Here is a 17,424-nt window from a genome sequence, read left to right as displayed (position 1 = left end):
ATAGCTTGTTATGTTCCTAGATCATCATGCTGTGATGGCCTGCTGCACCCCCTGTCCAAGACAATCTCCATGGCTATGAACCATATGACTAGTAAGCAAAACCACCTCAAACATACAGTGCACTGCTGTTCAAAGGTTTGGGGTCTGTAAGATTTATGCTTTTGAAATAAGTCTCACATTTTAAAATCATTAACCCCAGGGTTTTTCAGTGAGATTGTCCTTGAGAAGCCTGTAGGCTAAATAATCAGCTAAATAATAGGTGACTAATACAGTATTATAATGGTCATAGTTATAATAATAATTCATTTAACTATTATGATAACATGATATCCTGATCATTAGTATATTTTATTTTATTTCTTTAGGTCTGTTTTGAATTATGTTGGCCAATGAGACTGACACCATACTGTCCAACTCAAAGGTATTTATGTATTTGTATGTTTTTTTTTATTGATCAATACTGAAATTCTTTTTACTTTTAAATGCTGAATGTGGTTCAGGGGGTCGACAACTTTAGGCAGTTATTTTTCACAGATATCTTGGGCAGCTGTGGCTCATACTCTTAGCCTTTAAAAATGTTTGAATTGATATCCCCAATGCAATATCAGGGGGTAAATATATCATTAGAGTTCTTAAAGTTATGGCTTTGCTCTTGTTACCAGATGAGATATAATCCCTATTGTTTGGCCCTGTGATTCTTCAGGACAAGACCTTGATGCCATCCATAGTCAGTAGATGAAGAAGGTAAGTTTAGCCCATCTTGTCAAAATGCCCATCTTGGCGAGTTTCCTCGTAAACAGTCTTGTGTGTTTTAAACAGAAAGAAAACAGATGCGTGTCATTTATATTAGGTCTGCGCATTCGTCTTAAAGGGACAGTAGCCTAACGCAGGGGTTCCCAAACTTTTTCGTTCTAGGACCCACCTAGACAAGTATAATCAATCTCAAGACCCACTTGCACTGGTGCTACCAACTTTCTCAGTTGGTCGCACCAGCATGATTTGGTTGCACATTTTTCTTTTTTTTTGCTACATGCCATGGGATTAATCAATGCATGCTGATGGTCTTAATCTGCATTCCCTAGTTTTGCACTGATGTAAAAAGACTGACAGTGACAAGCCTTCATGTTAGCAAAATATTATAAACTTTTAACTCTTAAAAAAACTTTTAAAAACATATGTGTTCTTTAATGTTTGATTATAATTGTACCGTCTTCACATAGGGATGGGAAATGATACGATTTTATCAATAATAATAATGCCACTGACGATTCTGATTATCGATCCGATTCTTTAACGATTCTCTTATCGATTCTTGATAGCACTGTGTGGAAAAATGTAGTCATATGCTTTAAAAAAAACAAAAAAACAAGGGGTTTTATTTATTTTAAAGCAGGGGTCACCAAACTTTTTTCTCTGGGGGCCACATTATCGTTCCTGACTGTGATGGGGGGGCCGGGTCAGCTATATAACATAGAATTGTATGACCCAGACCAAAATGACCACCAGCAGGCCTCATTGTGTAGTAGAGATTACTAGCCTGGCACAGCCATCCCCACTACTATATCAACACTTGATTCCTGGCACATATTTGTTTATCTTTACTAGTGGTTTGCAAAAGTAGTAATCGAGTCTTCACACTTTGTTTTAATTAAAGTTATTCTTCACTTTAAAAATAATCATTGGTCCACTATTCTTTGAAAACTCTGCACTCTCTATTAGGGGTGGAACGGTACACAGAAGTCACGGTTCGGTTCATACCTCGGTTCAGACATCACGGTTCGGTACGAGTTCGGTACAATGGAGGGAAAAGCAAAACAGAACTGCAGAAGGCTTGTGCATGTCTCAGGCTGTCCCACCAAAGGAAAATAAATTACTTAAGCCTTGTATTTTTTAAAATAAGTTTTATTAATAAAGTAAAGGCATAGAACCAGTTTATTTGTAGTGCACTGACAGTAGTTTTATATAATTAGTTTATTAATTAAATTAATAAAAAGACAAAAAGACCTTGAGATATGTTTGGTAATTGTACCTGAATGAATTGAAAATTAATTTGCTACATTTCAGAATAATATATTTGTTTTCTTTAAAATTTTAATTCACAGTAACTTAAACACTTTGCAGTTTGAATGATGTCCTGTAAAAACGAAATGACGGAGTATGTTTTTATGTTTCTACTGTTCGATCACACCCGCGCCTCACTCACACACAAATATAAGTAAACACTTTGCGACTTTTCGATCGCACCCACACCTCTCTCTCAACATATTCAAGCATTGCAATCTTTACATCGCATTCGCAGCCAGCTTCAGAGCTAAGGCGGACCTACAGATTAGGTGTCCCTAAAGAACCCGCGTATCTAACAGTAGTTCCGCATTGCATTCATTAATTTGCACGCAAGTTTTATTTATATTTATATAATAGGCCATGACGACTTTTGGGGATTGCCTCATAGGGCCGGTTAAAGTAGTGGGGGGCAGAGGGGCTTGGGGGCCAGTCAAAAGGGGGTGGCGGGCCTGAGTCGGCCCGCGGGCCTTAGTTTGGTGACCCATGTTTTAAAGCTTAAGCTTGAGTAAGCAAACTGTACTTTTTATGTAATTTATGTAATCAATAGAACTTTATTGTAAAGTGTTACTGATTCAAACGTCTCCTGAGTTCACTGTTGGAAAGATCAGTTGTCCATTCATTAAAATGAATCGTTCAAAGGAGTCATTAGTTTGCGAATTGGACGTGTCATGCGCGTTGTGTGATTATCCCAGCAGTTAGGACATAGACATCCAAGATTTGTGTCAACACAGAAAACATTTCATCACTGGATAGTTTTTTTCGTTTAATTAAAGTGTTGTTTTAGCTGAATGTCTGGGACGCTTTTCAGAGAAGATAAGGCAACAACTTATTTAGCACAATTCACACCCAGCGGTAATTGAGGAAGAAAAAAAAAAATCTCAGAATGCTCCACATGAAACTTTGGTCTTCCGACCTTTTACCACCGTGTCGATTTATTTTGATTAATATGTGCGAGGGAGAGAGAGCAAGACAGAGCTTAGTTTGGAGACGGTGAAGTATTTTTTACACTTTCGCCTGGCTCCGAATAGAGAGAGAGAGCGCGCGCGCGACCGAGTACTCTCTCTGCTCGTTCTTTCAGTTAAACATGCACTGTGACTCTGTCACAAGCGCAGCAGTTCATCTACATTACTCAGCGATCAAATAACACTTTGGCGGGCGCTAAAACTCATAGTCGTTTGGTCATTAATCGGACTGGTTTTGTTTCACTCATCGTAACGTAAATTTAGCTGCAGCTAAGTGCCTTTGTGCGACCCACCTTTTCTCACTGTGTGACCCACAAGTGGGTCGCGACCCACAGTTTGAAAACCACTGGCCTAACGTACCCGCAGCTGTTTGTGTCGCCAGTGGTGATCAAACATCAAAAGAGAAAATGATTTGTAGCTTTAGCAAAGATACATTTAATTAATTTATAGTTATTTTATTTTTACAGTGAAGACTTATTTTACATTTTGATAATTCAGTTTCTGTACCTGATGTTTTCAGATTTAACTGAAAAACATAATGCACTGCTTATTTCAACTGTGTTTTTCTTCTATTGTATTTATCTATGCTTGTTATCTATTGTAATTTTCTATGCAGGTTCACTCCTCTACAAAATCCCCCCAATAGGGGTTATGCGGAGCGCCCAGCGGTCGAACCGGAAAGAGGTCTAAGCATTTCTGCTTTTCACTTCTGTACACATCTGCAGCGGTAGGTGAACTCGGTTTACTGTTAATTTTCGCTTATTACACTAAAATTCTTATTTCTGTTTTAATTAAAATGTCACGAATGCTAACATCCGAACAGCAGTTTTTGTTGTGTGCCGATCTGCTCTATGTCGGGGAAAATGAGTAGTACAGAAGTACAAATGGGTTCTGTACTCATAAAGTGACATCAACATTCGCGTCAGCAGTAGCATTAGCCATCAGGCAAATGTTATTTAAATAAACTCCTGATGTACTTACAAACTTTCCAATGCCTGGTTTAATGAGTACAGAACCTATTTGTACTACTGTAGAAGTTTGGTACCATTCTGGGCATTATTAGTGGGGTAATTTACCAGATACAAACCTGGAGCCGCGCATGCACTAAACCGTACGGCTGATATCTCTAAATAAACTCTAAATTTTTCAATATTGTGCAGCCCTAATATTGAGCATATCTTAAAGTGAACTTGGAATGATAATTTGTGATACCAGATGAGATTTATGTATGATAGATTTTGAACTGTAATATTTTTTTATTTTTTTCAGGTTTTCTGGGATCCCAGCGGAAGGCATCAAGGCATCAGATGTTGGCCTGGACAGATGTTCCTGTAAACTACACCGACCTTTGCTTTTGCATGGATGGCTGATTATTACCATGTTCTGTGAGGGCATCATTATAGCAAAACTGAGCACCTGTGACAGTGGAATTTGTAGGTGTAAAGTCACAGATAAAAAAAAAAAATTGATAGTAGTTTCAAACTTTTTTTCTCTTTCTCTCTCATAAACAACACAGCAGTTACAGGTTTTCAAATTCTTCATTGGAGGTGAGACTTATACGTTATATGTAGAGCGAATTCGCAGGTCAGAGTTCACTAGACTTGAATATTATTTTCTCTGTTTTTTATTTGACTTCAGAGTCGAAAGTGGGCTTAAAGGGTACATAGGCTTAATGGGTATCCTTACCCCTATATAAAACATTCCTTTTTTGATTTGTAGTCTGAAATAATAAATAGTGCAATATAAATAAATGCAATGTAGTGTTTTCAAATATATACATTTTTCTATACACATTGATGCTGAAATATCTGAATAAATACACGATACCAGCAGTGCTCGTGCTCTCATATCTCCTACAGCTTGTGACACACAATCCCACCTCACTCTTTTCATTTGCTCCGGATGAATATTAATGCCATTACAGGGCTTGAATTTTGGCATGGGATTGTGTGTACATGTAACGCGTTGTCTTTTTATTTTCTTGTTAAATTTGCAGATGGTTTTGGGAGTTTAAATGTTTTGAGCGGAGTGAAGATTGGCACATTCATGTATATTGTATATAAATGAAGACTTTTTCAATTTTGTTGTAAGTTATAGGCTACAGTTTGCAAAAAGATAGTTTTAATTAAAATGTTTGTGCAGTTTTATTTATTGAAATATTTTCATGTTTGAAATATTAAATGTAAATTACTGTTCCTGAATACATTTTGCTAACGCTGTTTTTGATGACTTATTTTAGGTTGATAATTAAACAATGAATCAACAAAAACATGGATTGTGTGCTGATTTATTTATTTAATACAAACTGATTGATTTACTTATTAATGATAGTTTCTGTAAATTCAATTTATTGTAATAATATATTCATAGGATTTTTAAGTGTTTGAACAATAAACAATGTAGAATATGTTGTTTGTAGACCTATAATTTGTGTACAGGCATATCAGGATGTGTAGACGTTAGGAGAACCTTCCGGGAACGTTCCGAGAACCTTCCGGGAACGTTCCGGGAACGTTCCGAGAACCTACCGGGAACGTTCCGAGAACCTTCCGGGAACGTTCCCCTAACCTATAGGGAACGTTCTATTAACGTAAAGAAAACTTTCCTGGCTAACCAATAGGGAACGTTCTTGGGAACGTTCCGGGAACGTTCTGGGAACCAAAAACTAACGTTCCCAGAACGTTCCCAGAACGTAAAATTGTTAGCTGGGTAGCAGCATAGTAAATCTTCCCTGTTACAAAAGTTTGTCAAATGTGCATGCCATTTTAATCATACAACACTATTATGCATAACTTAACAAGAATCAACAATGAAATGTTTTTTTGTTTTTTTTTACATTGTGGACGTTTTGGTCTGATGTGGCTGCGTGACATTTCTTATACTGTCTATGGACATTTCGCCTGTGTTCTCCGCCATCTTGACATTATTTATGTTACGTATTTTTTTTCTCCTGACACCACCAGATGGCAGTGTAAGTGTCCACGTTTGTGAAAAACATGTTCCAGCTACACAGAATTAAGTATTATGCTGCACACATCCGATAATGTGATGTCCACGTATGTGGACACCGGGTCTGAGGAGGTTAAAATATATTGACATTTTAATAAATAAATAATTTACCTGTTGAGAGTTTGTTGACAGCCTGTGTAGTTGTATAGCTGCATGAGCTCCAGAAAACTACTCATGGTGGCTTTGATCAGGGGTGGACTGGCCATCGGACATACTGGGCACTTTCATGGTGGGCCGACGTGCTTTTTGGGCCGATACATTTCATACTCACACATATATATTTTTTTCTTAATTCTTTTTTTTTCTTCTTAACGGCCCATAAAACTCGAACATCGTCGAGAACATTTGAATAATCTGAAGAACATTTGAACCATCAATGCCAATAAAGAAGCTTTCTTTTCAAGAGCGTATTATCTAATGTATTACCGAGCTTCTATTTATTCTTATGAGAAAAAAAAATGTAGGATGGGACTTGATTTTGAGGTTGTGGTTTGCTATTTCTGTGATGTGACGTGAGTGACAGAGTCCCGCCCTCACGCCAGTAAACACATCATCAGAGATGTCACTTCAAGAGGAAGGGGATATTGTTTTGATTAAAGATTATGAGGACACATGAATAAAAAAAAAAATGGTGTGCAAATAAATATAAATATTCCATAAAATAATAAGACTTGTCTATTTTGATTTCATGGTGACTTTAACACATAAGTGTTTGTTTTATTATTGATACCACAATAGTAATACGTTTGTAGAAATAAATAAGTAGGCTATTTATAGAAATGTTATACCTATATATTATCTTGAAAAAGACAAATTAAATTTTGTCTTCATTTTAAATGTTGCTGTTTGGACCCCTAGCCAGCAATAATATCTGAAAATAATAATGTAATGTGTCATGCATTTATGATCACTGTAAATGTATTCAAAAAGCTATATTCTAAATAATCAACTACAAAGCGGACTTTTATTTTGGCGACATGTTGGAACCAGGAAGTAGTAGGAAAGAAATCTGACGTTTCATGAGTCGATTTTCACTGTAATAATTCGAAGGTAAATATGTTACTTTTACGATTAATAAAACCATATTTCTATTTTTACGAAATAATATTAATGCACATGAAAAGAATGCTTACATGTTACAATCTTAGCGAATCTCGAAATTACATTGTGGCAGATTAAGATGAGAGCATCGTATTGATAAATAAAGAATCAGCTAAGGTAAATGAAGTGACATGTTAAACGTTACTAGCTTGTGTCATGCAGCTGTGAGCTTCTGCGTTTGGACAGATCAGGTGAATCACTGTAAATAAGCATAGGGATAAATTGTGCATGTTTTTCAGATGACACGGGCCAAACCAGAGGATGATGAGTACTGGAACAGCTCTAAATTTAAAGCGTTCACATTTGATGATGATGACGATGAGTTTTCAAGAGTAAGTTCATTGTGTTTCTGTTCTCAGTCCAAAGCCCGTTTACCACAGCAGTATGACAGTGGAGAATCACTAGACTTTATGGCCCATTCAGCCTTAAAACCATATTGTACAGTTAAATATTATAAAGACAACATATTATTTCCCAAATAAAATAGTTAGCTATTTTAGCCAAAGCAAAATACTGAAATGTTACATTTAAAATATTTACTTTTTCTATTTAATTACCATGTAAATGACAGTAAATTTAGGTCAATAAATTAATTACTTTGAAATTAGTCAAATAAATGGTGACGTTGGTGAGGACAAACTCCCTAGAAATATACAGCACTTTTTTCAGCATACGTTATGTTGTCATTTAAAAATATTTGACCTATTTTTACAGTTAAAATGTATTTTGTATTTAACTATTTAACAAAATATTTATATTGACATTTTCCTCTCACATTTTCTGCAAATTTCCCCTAGCACCTCTTTGTGGCCCACTGTTGATTCAGAGATTGTTGTGTTGATATTTTCCAGCTGAAAGAGTCCAAACGGGCTGTGAACAGCATCCTGGTGGGTGATTATGATGATGATGATGAAGATGATGTTGAGCGAGTCAGCTGGACTGGGGAACCTGTGGGAAGTATGCAGTCTTTTCTCTCTTACTGTCTTCAATGTTTGTACTAGTGATGGGAAGTTAGGTTCATTTTACTGACTCTGATCTTTAAGTCTCGTTCAGCAAAATGAACAAATCTTTTTTCCAAGTCATTTGGTTCATTTCAGCAGAATATAATTGAAATGTTACAAGTTAATACCCAATTTCCCAAACACATCAACTTGCACAAACGTTGATCACATTTAGATTAAGAAAAAACTTGAATGCAGCCAAGGCCAAATTATGAGAAACAGAAATGATTTGTTTATTGCTTAGGTGGGTCTTCAGGCTATGCTGTAGTTCATTCTTTTGTCATGTCAAATCCCTATACCGGAAATAGAAATGATTAGTTCACCTCCCGAGTCTTCGGGTCCGAGTCGTTCGTTCATCACTAGTTATGGGGGGAAAAAACATCATGACAGAAATTCAGAAATGTATCAGTTGTAAGAAATTTGAGACCATAAACACATCACGTAACTGTAAGAATAAAAACAAAAAAAAACCTACATGCTTGTTTGTAAGGAAGGTTGGGAATTATTAACTATTTTCTGTATCCAATGTGGCCATCACGTCATGTGACAAAAGAACAAACGGTCTCAGACCCAAAGGCTAATTATTAATGTTTCCTGTACAGAACCTATGGGATGTTGCGCGTTGCTTGCGGTCAACACAAAATAAACTAAACACATTCTAAAACAACTCTTTGTTCCCGAGTCATATTAAAGATTTGTTCAAAATGAATGAATTGTTCATGATCGACCCATCACTAGTTTGTACCTCATCTGGATGCTCATCAGTTATTGTTTGTGTGAAGGCATCTCTTGGTCGGTCAAGGAAACTGCCTCCAGTATCCGCTCAGGGAGTGAGCAGAGCTTTCCCAAAATAGACACCACTCCTTCACTGTCCAAACAAGGGTCTGGATATTCCCTGAGCTCCCTGTTTAAAGGTAATATTTAGTGCTTGAATGTTTAAGTTCAATTATTATAGACCCACCAATCTGATTCTGTTTATATTCCCTCAGCAAGGAGCAAACCTGGTGCTTTCCAGTCCTTCTCTGAGTGTAAGTTCAAGTCATTGAAGCATTTTGGCTTATTTAGGCCTAAATTCTCTTGTGTTATAAATTAAGTGTGTGTTGTTCTTTGTTTTCTAGCTTTTAGCGACACATCTACTAGAACATACGCACCAGAGCTGAGGAAGCCCAGGTCAGATGGAAAGGTAATGCATATGGACATTTTTACATTACCGTTTAAAGGTTTGGCCTTGGTAAGATTATTTTTAATGTTTCTGAAATACGTCTCTTATACTCACCAAGGCTGCTTTCATTTGATCAAAAATACAGTGATTACAGTAATATTGTGAAATATATATATTAATATATTCCTGTGATGACAAAGCTGAATTTTCAGCATCATTACTCCAGTCTTCAGTGTCACATGATCCTTCAGAAATCATTCTAATATGATTTACTGCTCAAGAAAAACATTCTTATTATTATCAAGGTTGAAAACATTTTTATGGAAACCGTGATACATTTTTTTCAGCATATTTTGATGATAAGAAGGAAGAAACAGCATTTATTTGAAATAGAAATTAACATTTTATTTTAAAGTGTCCTACATGTACTTACTATAGGTAACATCATTTACTGTAACAGTAAATTATGTATAATTACATGCATCTAACCCTAAACCAAATCCTAATTCTAATTCTAACCCTACAGTAAGTGCATGTAGTCAGATAATATTTCTCAGTACTTAAATGTATAATTACACTGTAACAAGGACACCTTGAAGGAACACGCCGACTTTTTGGGACTTTAGCTTATTCACCGTATCCCCCAGAGTTTGATAAGTCCATCCATATCCTTTTCATCTCTGTGCGTGCCGTAATTCTGTCTGACGCACCCACCACTAGCCTAGCTTAGCACAAAGACTGGAAGTAAACGGCTCCAGCTAGCATACTAGCATACTCCGCCCAAGTAGCAGTGCTTCGCCTTCTGAGAATATAGTTCCCAGTATGTATACGGTTAGAAGATGGCTGTGTCTCATGTGACCTTGTTATTTGTACACGCTGTGACTGTACAAATCACAACATGTAAATAGGAAAATGTTGGCGTTATTTTGTCACTTATTTGGAGCAGTATGCTAGCTGGAGCTGTTTACCTCCAGTCTTTGTGCTAAGCTAGGCTAGCGTTGGGTGCGACAGGGTTACGGCACGCACGGAGATGAGAAGGGTATATATAGACTTATTTAACTCTGGGTGATACGGTGAATAAGCTAAAGTCCAAAAAGTCGGCGTGTTTCTTTAAAATAAAGTGTAATCTAGAAATCTTTTAAAACATTAATGTCATTTTTGATCAGTTCAGTGCATCCTTCCTGGATAAAAGTATTAATTTCTTCCAAATAACTTTTGACCGGTAATGTATGTTTGGAGGGTAAAAATGTTCCTCTGTAGTTTAATTTATTTTTCTTTACCAGTTTCTAACATTGACTTGTTATCTAAATGCCCATAGGATTTTGTCAGCGACCTGAGTCCAGAGGAAACCGTGAGGAGAATGCAGAAAGGACGGGTAGGGGGCAGCAAAGAGCTGTGAATTATATAGTTTGCCCTAGAAAATCCATGTAAAGGGACAGTTCACAAATTCTATCATCATTTACTCACCCTCAGTTGTTCCAAACCTGTATTTGATGAGTAAATGATGACAGAATTTTCCTTTTTGGTTGAACTGTCCCATACATAGTTATACCAATAATAGAATACCTAGATAAGCCATTTGTTTATTTCCATTCTCAATAGCAGTTGATAAGTAGTTGGAGGACCTACATTTCCATTTCACATGAGCCGTCCAAAAAAGAATCACAGACTGATCAAATATTCTGTAATACAGTGAAATATTAGTCATGAATTTATACTACTTGCAAAAAAGGTGTATTGCGTCAGAATACATGGCTGCTTTTGAATGCCTGTCTATGGAAAAATATACTTTTTGCATCTCATTAAAATTATTGTTCCAGGCATTTTCTCTGGAAAAGTTCCGCTCTCTGCAGGACAAACTTCTGCTGCTGGATGAAGCAGTTGCTGTTTATGATGGCAACGTCATCACTGCTGTGAGTCGCACTTCACACACTAACCCTAAATGGAAGCACTGCCATGACTTTAGAATGACTCATATTAGTAGAAACAGCTTGTTTATACTATGCTTATTCACTGATCCTCTACATTCTCATACTCTGCAGGTCCTGATATATTTAAAAAGGTCATTAAGTAAAGGTGAGATGTTTCCTGATCCTGTCTTTGCTCACCAGTTCCTTTTTATTTTCTAAATAAATAAAATATTTTCCAGAACATCATGTTTTTTGTCATTGTTGCAGAAATCCTCTTTCGAGAGTTAATGGCGAGAGACGTGGCTTTGCGTCATTACGTTCACTATTTAAAAGAGATGGGAGAACAAAAGCTTTTGGTGGAGTTACTGAAGTAAGTTCACTGTTTTGATTTCAGTTTGATTTCAGTTCCCCTCTTAATGAGTATCAAGTTGAGTCTATGATCATTTAGTGCAGGGATGCTTGGCATCTCTCCATATGTTTGCATTGGTAATTTGATTTGAAGGGTTGTTTTGTTGTGTGCATTTTCTTTGAATTACTGCCTTCATGACATTTGCCTCATCTGACTGTATTTTAGGGCTCTTGGCAGGACAGAAGATATGGCGGTAGGTACAGCACTTAAATTCTCATTGAACACCTGTCATTATACTCATAGCTTGTACACATGTCAGTTTACACATGACCAATGCTTTATTTAACCCTCTATGGTACAGTTTTGCCTCCAGGAGGTATGGCTTGCTCCAAAAAAATGCACCTCCCAATTTTTCTTCGTCATTTCTTCATCAGATGGGGAGAGCCCAGTATTAAGTAATGGAAATGCAAATACTTCCTCTTTCATGTGGAAGTACCATATTTTCCCTTGTGATACATATATATAATTATAATTATATTAAATATAAAAATATTTAATTAAATGTTGATTATATTTGTGTTAAATATAATATATGTATATGTATATATATATATATATATTATAATATATATATATATATATAATATAATATATATATATATATATGTGTGTGTGTGTGGAAATACCATATTTTCCCTTGTGTTACATATATATAATTATAATTATATTAAATATTAAAATATTTAATTAAATGTTGATTATATTTGTGTTTCGCTTAGAAAAAAACAAGTAGAAAAGAAACTGTAAAATCTTGTACCCTATTTTATTAAGGGTTAATGACAGCTGAAATTAGTTTATGACTTTATAGAAGTGAAAAGAGGAAAAATTCCGCTTTGTCTCATCACTCTCCTTTGTTTTAATATAAAGTGAAAGGAGAGGAAGTTGGACTTTCTGATGAAATTTTTTGCAGTGACGTTTCTGTTCGATCACACATTCATTAAAAAAGTCCTCTTTGTATTTTAAACAGTTGATCCAATACAAGGAACACTTGAATATTAAGGATGAAGGGCGAAGAAGAGACTTCCTCAAAAGTTGCCTCAGGTAGCGATTTTTCAGAGTGATTCAGTCGAGAGTTCAGAATCATCATCCACTCTTCTTTGATGACAAACTGATCCATGTGATCTTGCTGTTTTTTTTTCCCCTCAGCCTTCCTTTTTCTCATGACGATGCCACTCTCGTTCAAGACCACTATACACTCCTCGAGAGGCAAATAATCATAGAGGTGAGGGAACGAGTCCAACCACTCATACACAACTAGTCAAAAGTTAGGACACACCTACCTATTTATTATTACATTGCTTATACACGTTTTAGAATAATATTGAAGTCATTAAAACTATGAACTTACGCCAATGGAACTATGGAAATGATATAGTGACCAATAAATAATTTAAACTCATCCATTTAAAACAAATTATACAATTTAGTTCGATTTTTTTTAAAGAATTTCAGATCAGAATCAGTCAAATGTGTCCAAACCTTTGACTGCAAATGTAAGTATAAATTACTGAACCAATGTACTGGTTATTTTAATTATGTAATATAATATAATTAGTGCTGTCAAATCACATTACATAATATGTGTGTGTATATATATATATATTATTATATTATTATATTTATACATATTATATATATGTATGTGTGAGTGTGTGCAAGTCAGTGTGTGACTTGTGTGAGTGTGTGCAAGTCATATACATACACGCGTGTCAATAAAATGACACAGGTTTTCTGCTTTTCTATTTCTGCCTCACCTTACTGTGCTGTTAAAGAAATATTTCCTATTCACCACCTCACTCTTCCTCTTTCCTGGGGGTGGTGTGATAGGTGACGGGTCGCTCTGTACAGAGGGAAGTGTAAGGGATGGGCTTCTCTCAAATTGGGTTACACGGCAGATGTTTCCGTAGATTGCATAATAGCACCTATGAACAAGTATGATTCGGTTTGCTTCAAACTGAAACATTGTGCATTTTCTGTTTCACACATCCTGTGTCTGCTACTCACTTTGGCTATGCATGAGAGCCATGATATTTTCTGCATAACTGCCTTGATTTAGTCAGATTGATGGAATATAAATTGCATTTGTTACATGCATCAAGCCCTAGATATTTTCTAACAGTGGGGGAGAAGTTATTGTTATAGGTTTCTTCATATAGCCTAAATTGCACAATATTTAGTTGATAAACGGTGCATTTTCACCGTGTTTTAAGCTACGTTCATAATGTAACATTTTGCTAAGATAATAAGCTCTTTCTAAGCTGAGCTTCTGGGTCACAGTGCAGAACTGATCACACTTGCAGTGCGAGTTTCATAATCTCTTCATATGACCACTTAAGTGAATTTATGCTCCTGCCACATGATTTGTGAAGCAGACCTTGTCAGTTAAGGGTCTATCACAGCATGTTTCATAGAAATTCATTTAATTCTTGTGTTCAATGTGTTTGTCTTTTCAGGCTAGTGACAAGAAGGCAGATGCCGATATCTTTAAAAAGTTCCCTAGAAAAGCATCTATCCTTAATATGCCAATCATCACCACACTGTACTACTCCTGCTTTTACCATTACGGAGAGTCAGAGGTACAAGCTCCTGTTTTATATTGTATTATATTATGTAGACAAACTGAATATACAGTATTTCAATATATATAAAATAATGTAATATAATATAGTCTTAGAAACACTACCGATAGTTAGTTTTGAAATGGTTATTAAAGAAGTCTCTTATGTTTCTAATGTTTCTCTAAGGCAAGGGTAAAAATTACAGTAAAACATAAAGTAATATTGTAAAACGTTATTGCAATTCCAAATAACTGTTTAATATTGTAATATATTTAAAAATGTAATTATTCCTGTGATGGTAAAGCTGAATTTTCAGCATCATTACTCCAGTCTTCAGTGTATGATCCTTCAGAAATCATTCTAATATGATTATTTACTGCTCAAGTAATATTTCTTATTATTATCAATTATTAAAATTATTTAAAACAGTTGTGCTGCTTAACATTTCTGGAAACCTTGATATTGTTTTTTTAGGATTCTTGGATTAATAGAAATTTCAAAAGAACATAAAGTAGAAGTCTTTTGTAACATAATCTTTTCTGTTACTTTTGATCAATTTATTGATGGTGAATAAAAGTATTAATTTCCTTTAGAAAACATTTGAACAGTAGTGTATACATTGTATTCCATTCAGTTTGTCTTATTAATTGACTAATTCAAGCAAGCAGGTTAGCTTTTAAATATGAATTTTCCATGACTTTTCATTTATAGAAACTTAAGTCAAAAAAAATAAAAAATATATATATATCCACCGGTTTCTCAGACAAGGCTTAAGCTAGTATCATTAACTTAATATATCTTAAAATATGTCAGTGTCATTGTTTTGTCTCAAGATGCACATCAGTTATGTTTGTTTTTTTCTAAGGCACGTTACTCTTTTTTTTTCTTTCTTTTTTTAGCTACTTAAATGTCCTAATTGAACTAAGGCCTAATCTTGGCTTAATCTAAACCATGTCTGTGGAAAACAGGCCTAAGTCTGTTATTTTAAAATCTGAAACCTAACAAGCCTCAATTTGTGATGTAATTTTTCCAAGAAAAGTGCTTTATTTTTGAAATACTGTACATGATACCTTGTTTGATATTTAAACATTTTAGTGTTGTTTAAATCCAGGTACTTTTGGGGCCCACTGTATTTAAAAAAAATTACTCTTCTTCTACAGGGAACTTTCAGCAGCCCATCAAACATAAGAAAAACCTTTCGGGTAAGATAAACAGTCATGTGTTTATATATTTTAGATTCTTCAAAGTCACGCCGAGTATAGTTTTTTTAGTGTCGTTTTTATATTTGTCTACAAACACCTAAACCTTAAGATAAATGTTTCCACAGTCATTAGAAATACAAAAAATGTGTCACAACTTTTGACTAGTAATGTATAAATAAGCATATGTGTAAGTTTTGAGTTTCCTTCCCTTCTTTTATTAACCAGTTCTGTCATGTTTGCCGTGGCAGATTGCAGAAAAGCAGTACATTCTCACAGCTCTTGGCGCAAGAGCGAAGTTGAAATCATGGTTTGATGTGGATAGTCTGTTCAACACCAAGAACTGGCTGGGGTACACCAAGAAAAGGTCTCCCATTGGCTTTCACAGGGTGGTAGACATCCTGCAGAAGAACAGCGCCCCTGTACAGGTACATCAGTTTCCATGTTGTAATAAAACTGCTCAGTTGCCTCTCTGCCAGCATGCACTTCAACGCAGCTTCCCATGATCTGCAGGTGCTGCAGGAGTATGTGAATCTCATCGACGACACAGAGCTCAAGCTCAGTGTGGCTCTGAAATATAAATGCCATGACATCATCATCAATGTGAGTCGATTCTCGAGTCGGTATGGCTGTTTGTGGCTTTCTCAGTGTAACTCACTGCGTTTGCTGTGTCCATTCAGACATACAGAGACCTGAAGGACCGACAGCAGCTTACTGTTTATGGAGAGAAACTGGAACGAGGCTCGGTTGAGCACAGGAAGATTCAGGAACTCCTCAATAGCGGGGTAAGAGGAAGTGAGCAGCCATTGCTGAATCATTTTCTGATTCACGGTTTCAAAACAGATGAGGAGTAACATTTTACAGTAATTTGTCAGTGTCCACCACAGGTCACTTCACATGTTTCAATGCAGTGTTGTGCTCCTATGAACTAAAATGTCTGATTTTTGTTCCTTTTTGTTACTCAAGCAAATCCGATGGAAAAACTGACACATGGATCCTGACACAAGGCAGAGACAATATTGCACATATGAACCACTATGATGCTGATTAATATGGAGCCTTTTTTAGGTTAAACATGGACAAACAGGACTGAAATCCTCACATATATCGAACATTTCAAAGAACCAGTGAAGTGAGTCATTCTGGAGTGATTCTTTTGCAAATGCATCTGTTCAGTTCGAATAAACTGCCAAGTGTCCTTCTGCCAACTCTACAGGTGAACATTTATTAAGAAATAAGGGAGGTTGCTAATGTGAACAGCATTTTCTTAAAGCCCTCACACCTATTTGTTTGCCTGTGTATGGATTTCTGAACATTCCTCATTATTCACTGCTTTTTATATTAAAGAGAAAATGATACTGACACAAATGCTTTCTGGTAAATACCTGACTAAAGATGTGAATCTTGGTAAGATAAAAGCTATTAATGAGGTTTTTGACGGTTGCGACAGGAAAGATCTGTCACAGTTTCTTCAGTTTTTGTTCACAGTCAATTTATGACAGTAAGAGTGGGGAAGTTCCCCCGCTGTTTCATTTTAGGGAGTTGTAATCATACAGTGGTTGTGTCATATAACCTTTTTCATAAGATTTCCATAAGTCTCAGTTCTTTCAACTCTGGAAGATATATATACAGTTGTGGTCAGAATTAATGGCATCCCTTGTAAATATGATAAAAAATGGCTGTAAAAAATTAATCTGCATTGTTTATCCTTTTGATCTTTCTTTTTTTTTTTTTTCGCAAAAATCAAACCTTTCATTGAAGTAAAAGAATTGAATGTGAGGGGAAAATCACATTATGAAATAAATGTTTTTCTCCAAAACAAGTTGGCCACAATTATTGGCACCTCTAGAATTTTTTATGAGTAAAATATCATATAAGTATATACCCATTAATATTTAGCTTTTTTTTTAGCACACCAGGTTGACTAGGAACATGAAATTGTCTAGCTATGACTTCTTGTTTCACATGAGTTAAAATATGAGGAAACACAAAGGCCAAATTCCCTTAATCATCCATAACAATGAGTAAAACCAAAGAATATAGTTCTGA

The 17,424-nt window shown here is 35.6% G+C and overlaps 1 protein-coding gene and 2 long non-coding RNA genes across 4 annotated transcripts in view; 2 read left to right on the top strand and 1 right to left on the bottom strand.

The window, feature by feature from the left end:
* The window catches only part of LOC309481928, a 6,132-nt gene extending 833 nt beyond the window's left edge, over positions 1–5,299 (top strand). The window contains exons 3-7 of one of the 2 annotated variants that reach the window (XR_014200147.1): positions 21–91; positions 366–421; positions 668–744; positions 3,643–3,753; positions 4,296–5,299. This is a non-coding gene — a long non-coding RNA (uncharacterized lncRNA). Of the gene's footprint in view, positions 1–20; positions 92–365; positions 422–662; positions 745–3,642; positions 3,754–4,295 lie in introns of both variants that reach the window. The other variant, XR_014200148.1, reaches the window with a different exon arrangement.
* On the bottom strand, positions 4,992–5,740 carry LOC309481929. The gene is made up of 2 exons (XR_014200149.1): positions 5,573–5,740; positions 4,992–5,517 (listed from the first exon to the last, which is right to left on the bottom strand). It is a non-coding gene; the product is annotated as an uncharacterized lncRNA (long non-coding RNA).
* A 1,274-nt stretch (positions 5,741–7,014) lies between these two features.
* On the top strand, positions 7,015–17,096 carry vipas39 (VPS33B interacting protein, apical-basolateral polarity regulator, spe-39 homolog). Its single transcript, XM_082147010.1, has 19 exons — positions 7,015–7,085; positions 7,376–7,468; positions 7,988–8,093; positions 8,920–9,051; positions 9,127–9,165; positions 9,256–9,320; positions 10,618–10,674; positions 11,120–11,212; positions 11,342–11,375; positions 11,477–11,579; positions 11,784–11,811; positions 12,586–12,659; positions 12,765–12,840; positions 14,072–14,194; positions 15,337–15,378; positions 15,627–15,803; positions 15,889–15,978; positions 16,056–16,160; positions 16,342–17,096. The coding sequence occupies exons 2-19, from the start codon at positions 7,376–7,378 to the stop codon at positions 16,360–16,362; spliced, it is 1,458 nt and encodes a 485-aa protein (XP_082003136.1). The 5' UTR covers positions 7,015–7,085; the 3' UTR covers positions 16,363–17,096.
* Positions 17,097–17,424: the final 328 nt, after the last annotated feature.

The sequence above is a fragment of the Leuciscus leuciscus genome, assembly GCF_965113295.1.
Source record: "Leuciscus leuciscus genome assembly, chromosome: 19".
In the NCBI taxonomy this organism is placed as follows: Eukaryota; Metazoa; Chordata; class Actinopteri; order Cypriniformes; family Leuciscidae; genus Leuciscus; species Leuciscus leuciscus.
Note: the sequence above shows the minus strand (reverse complement) of the source record. Positions and strands in the feature narration are given on the sequence as shown.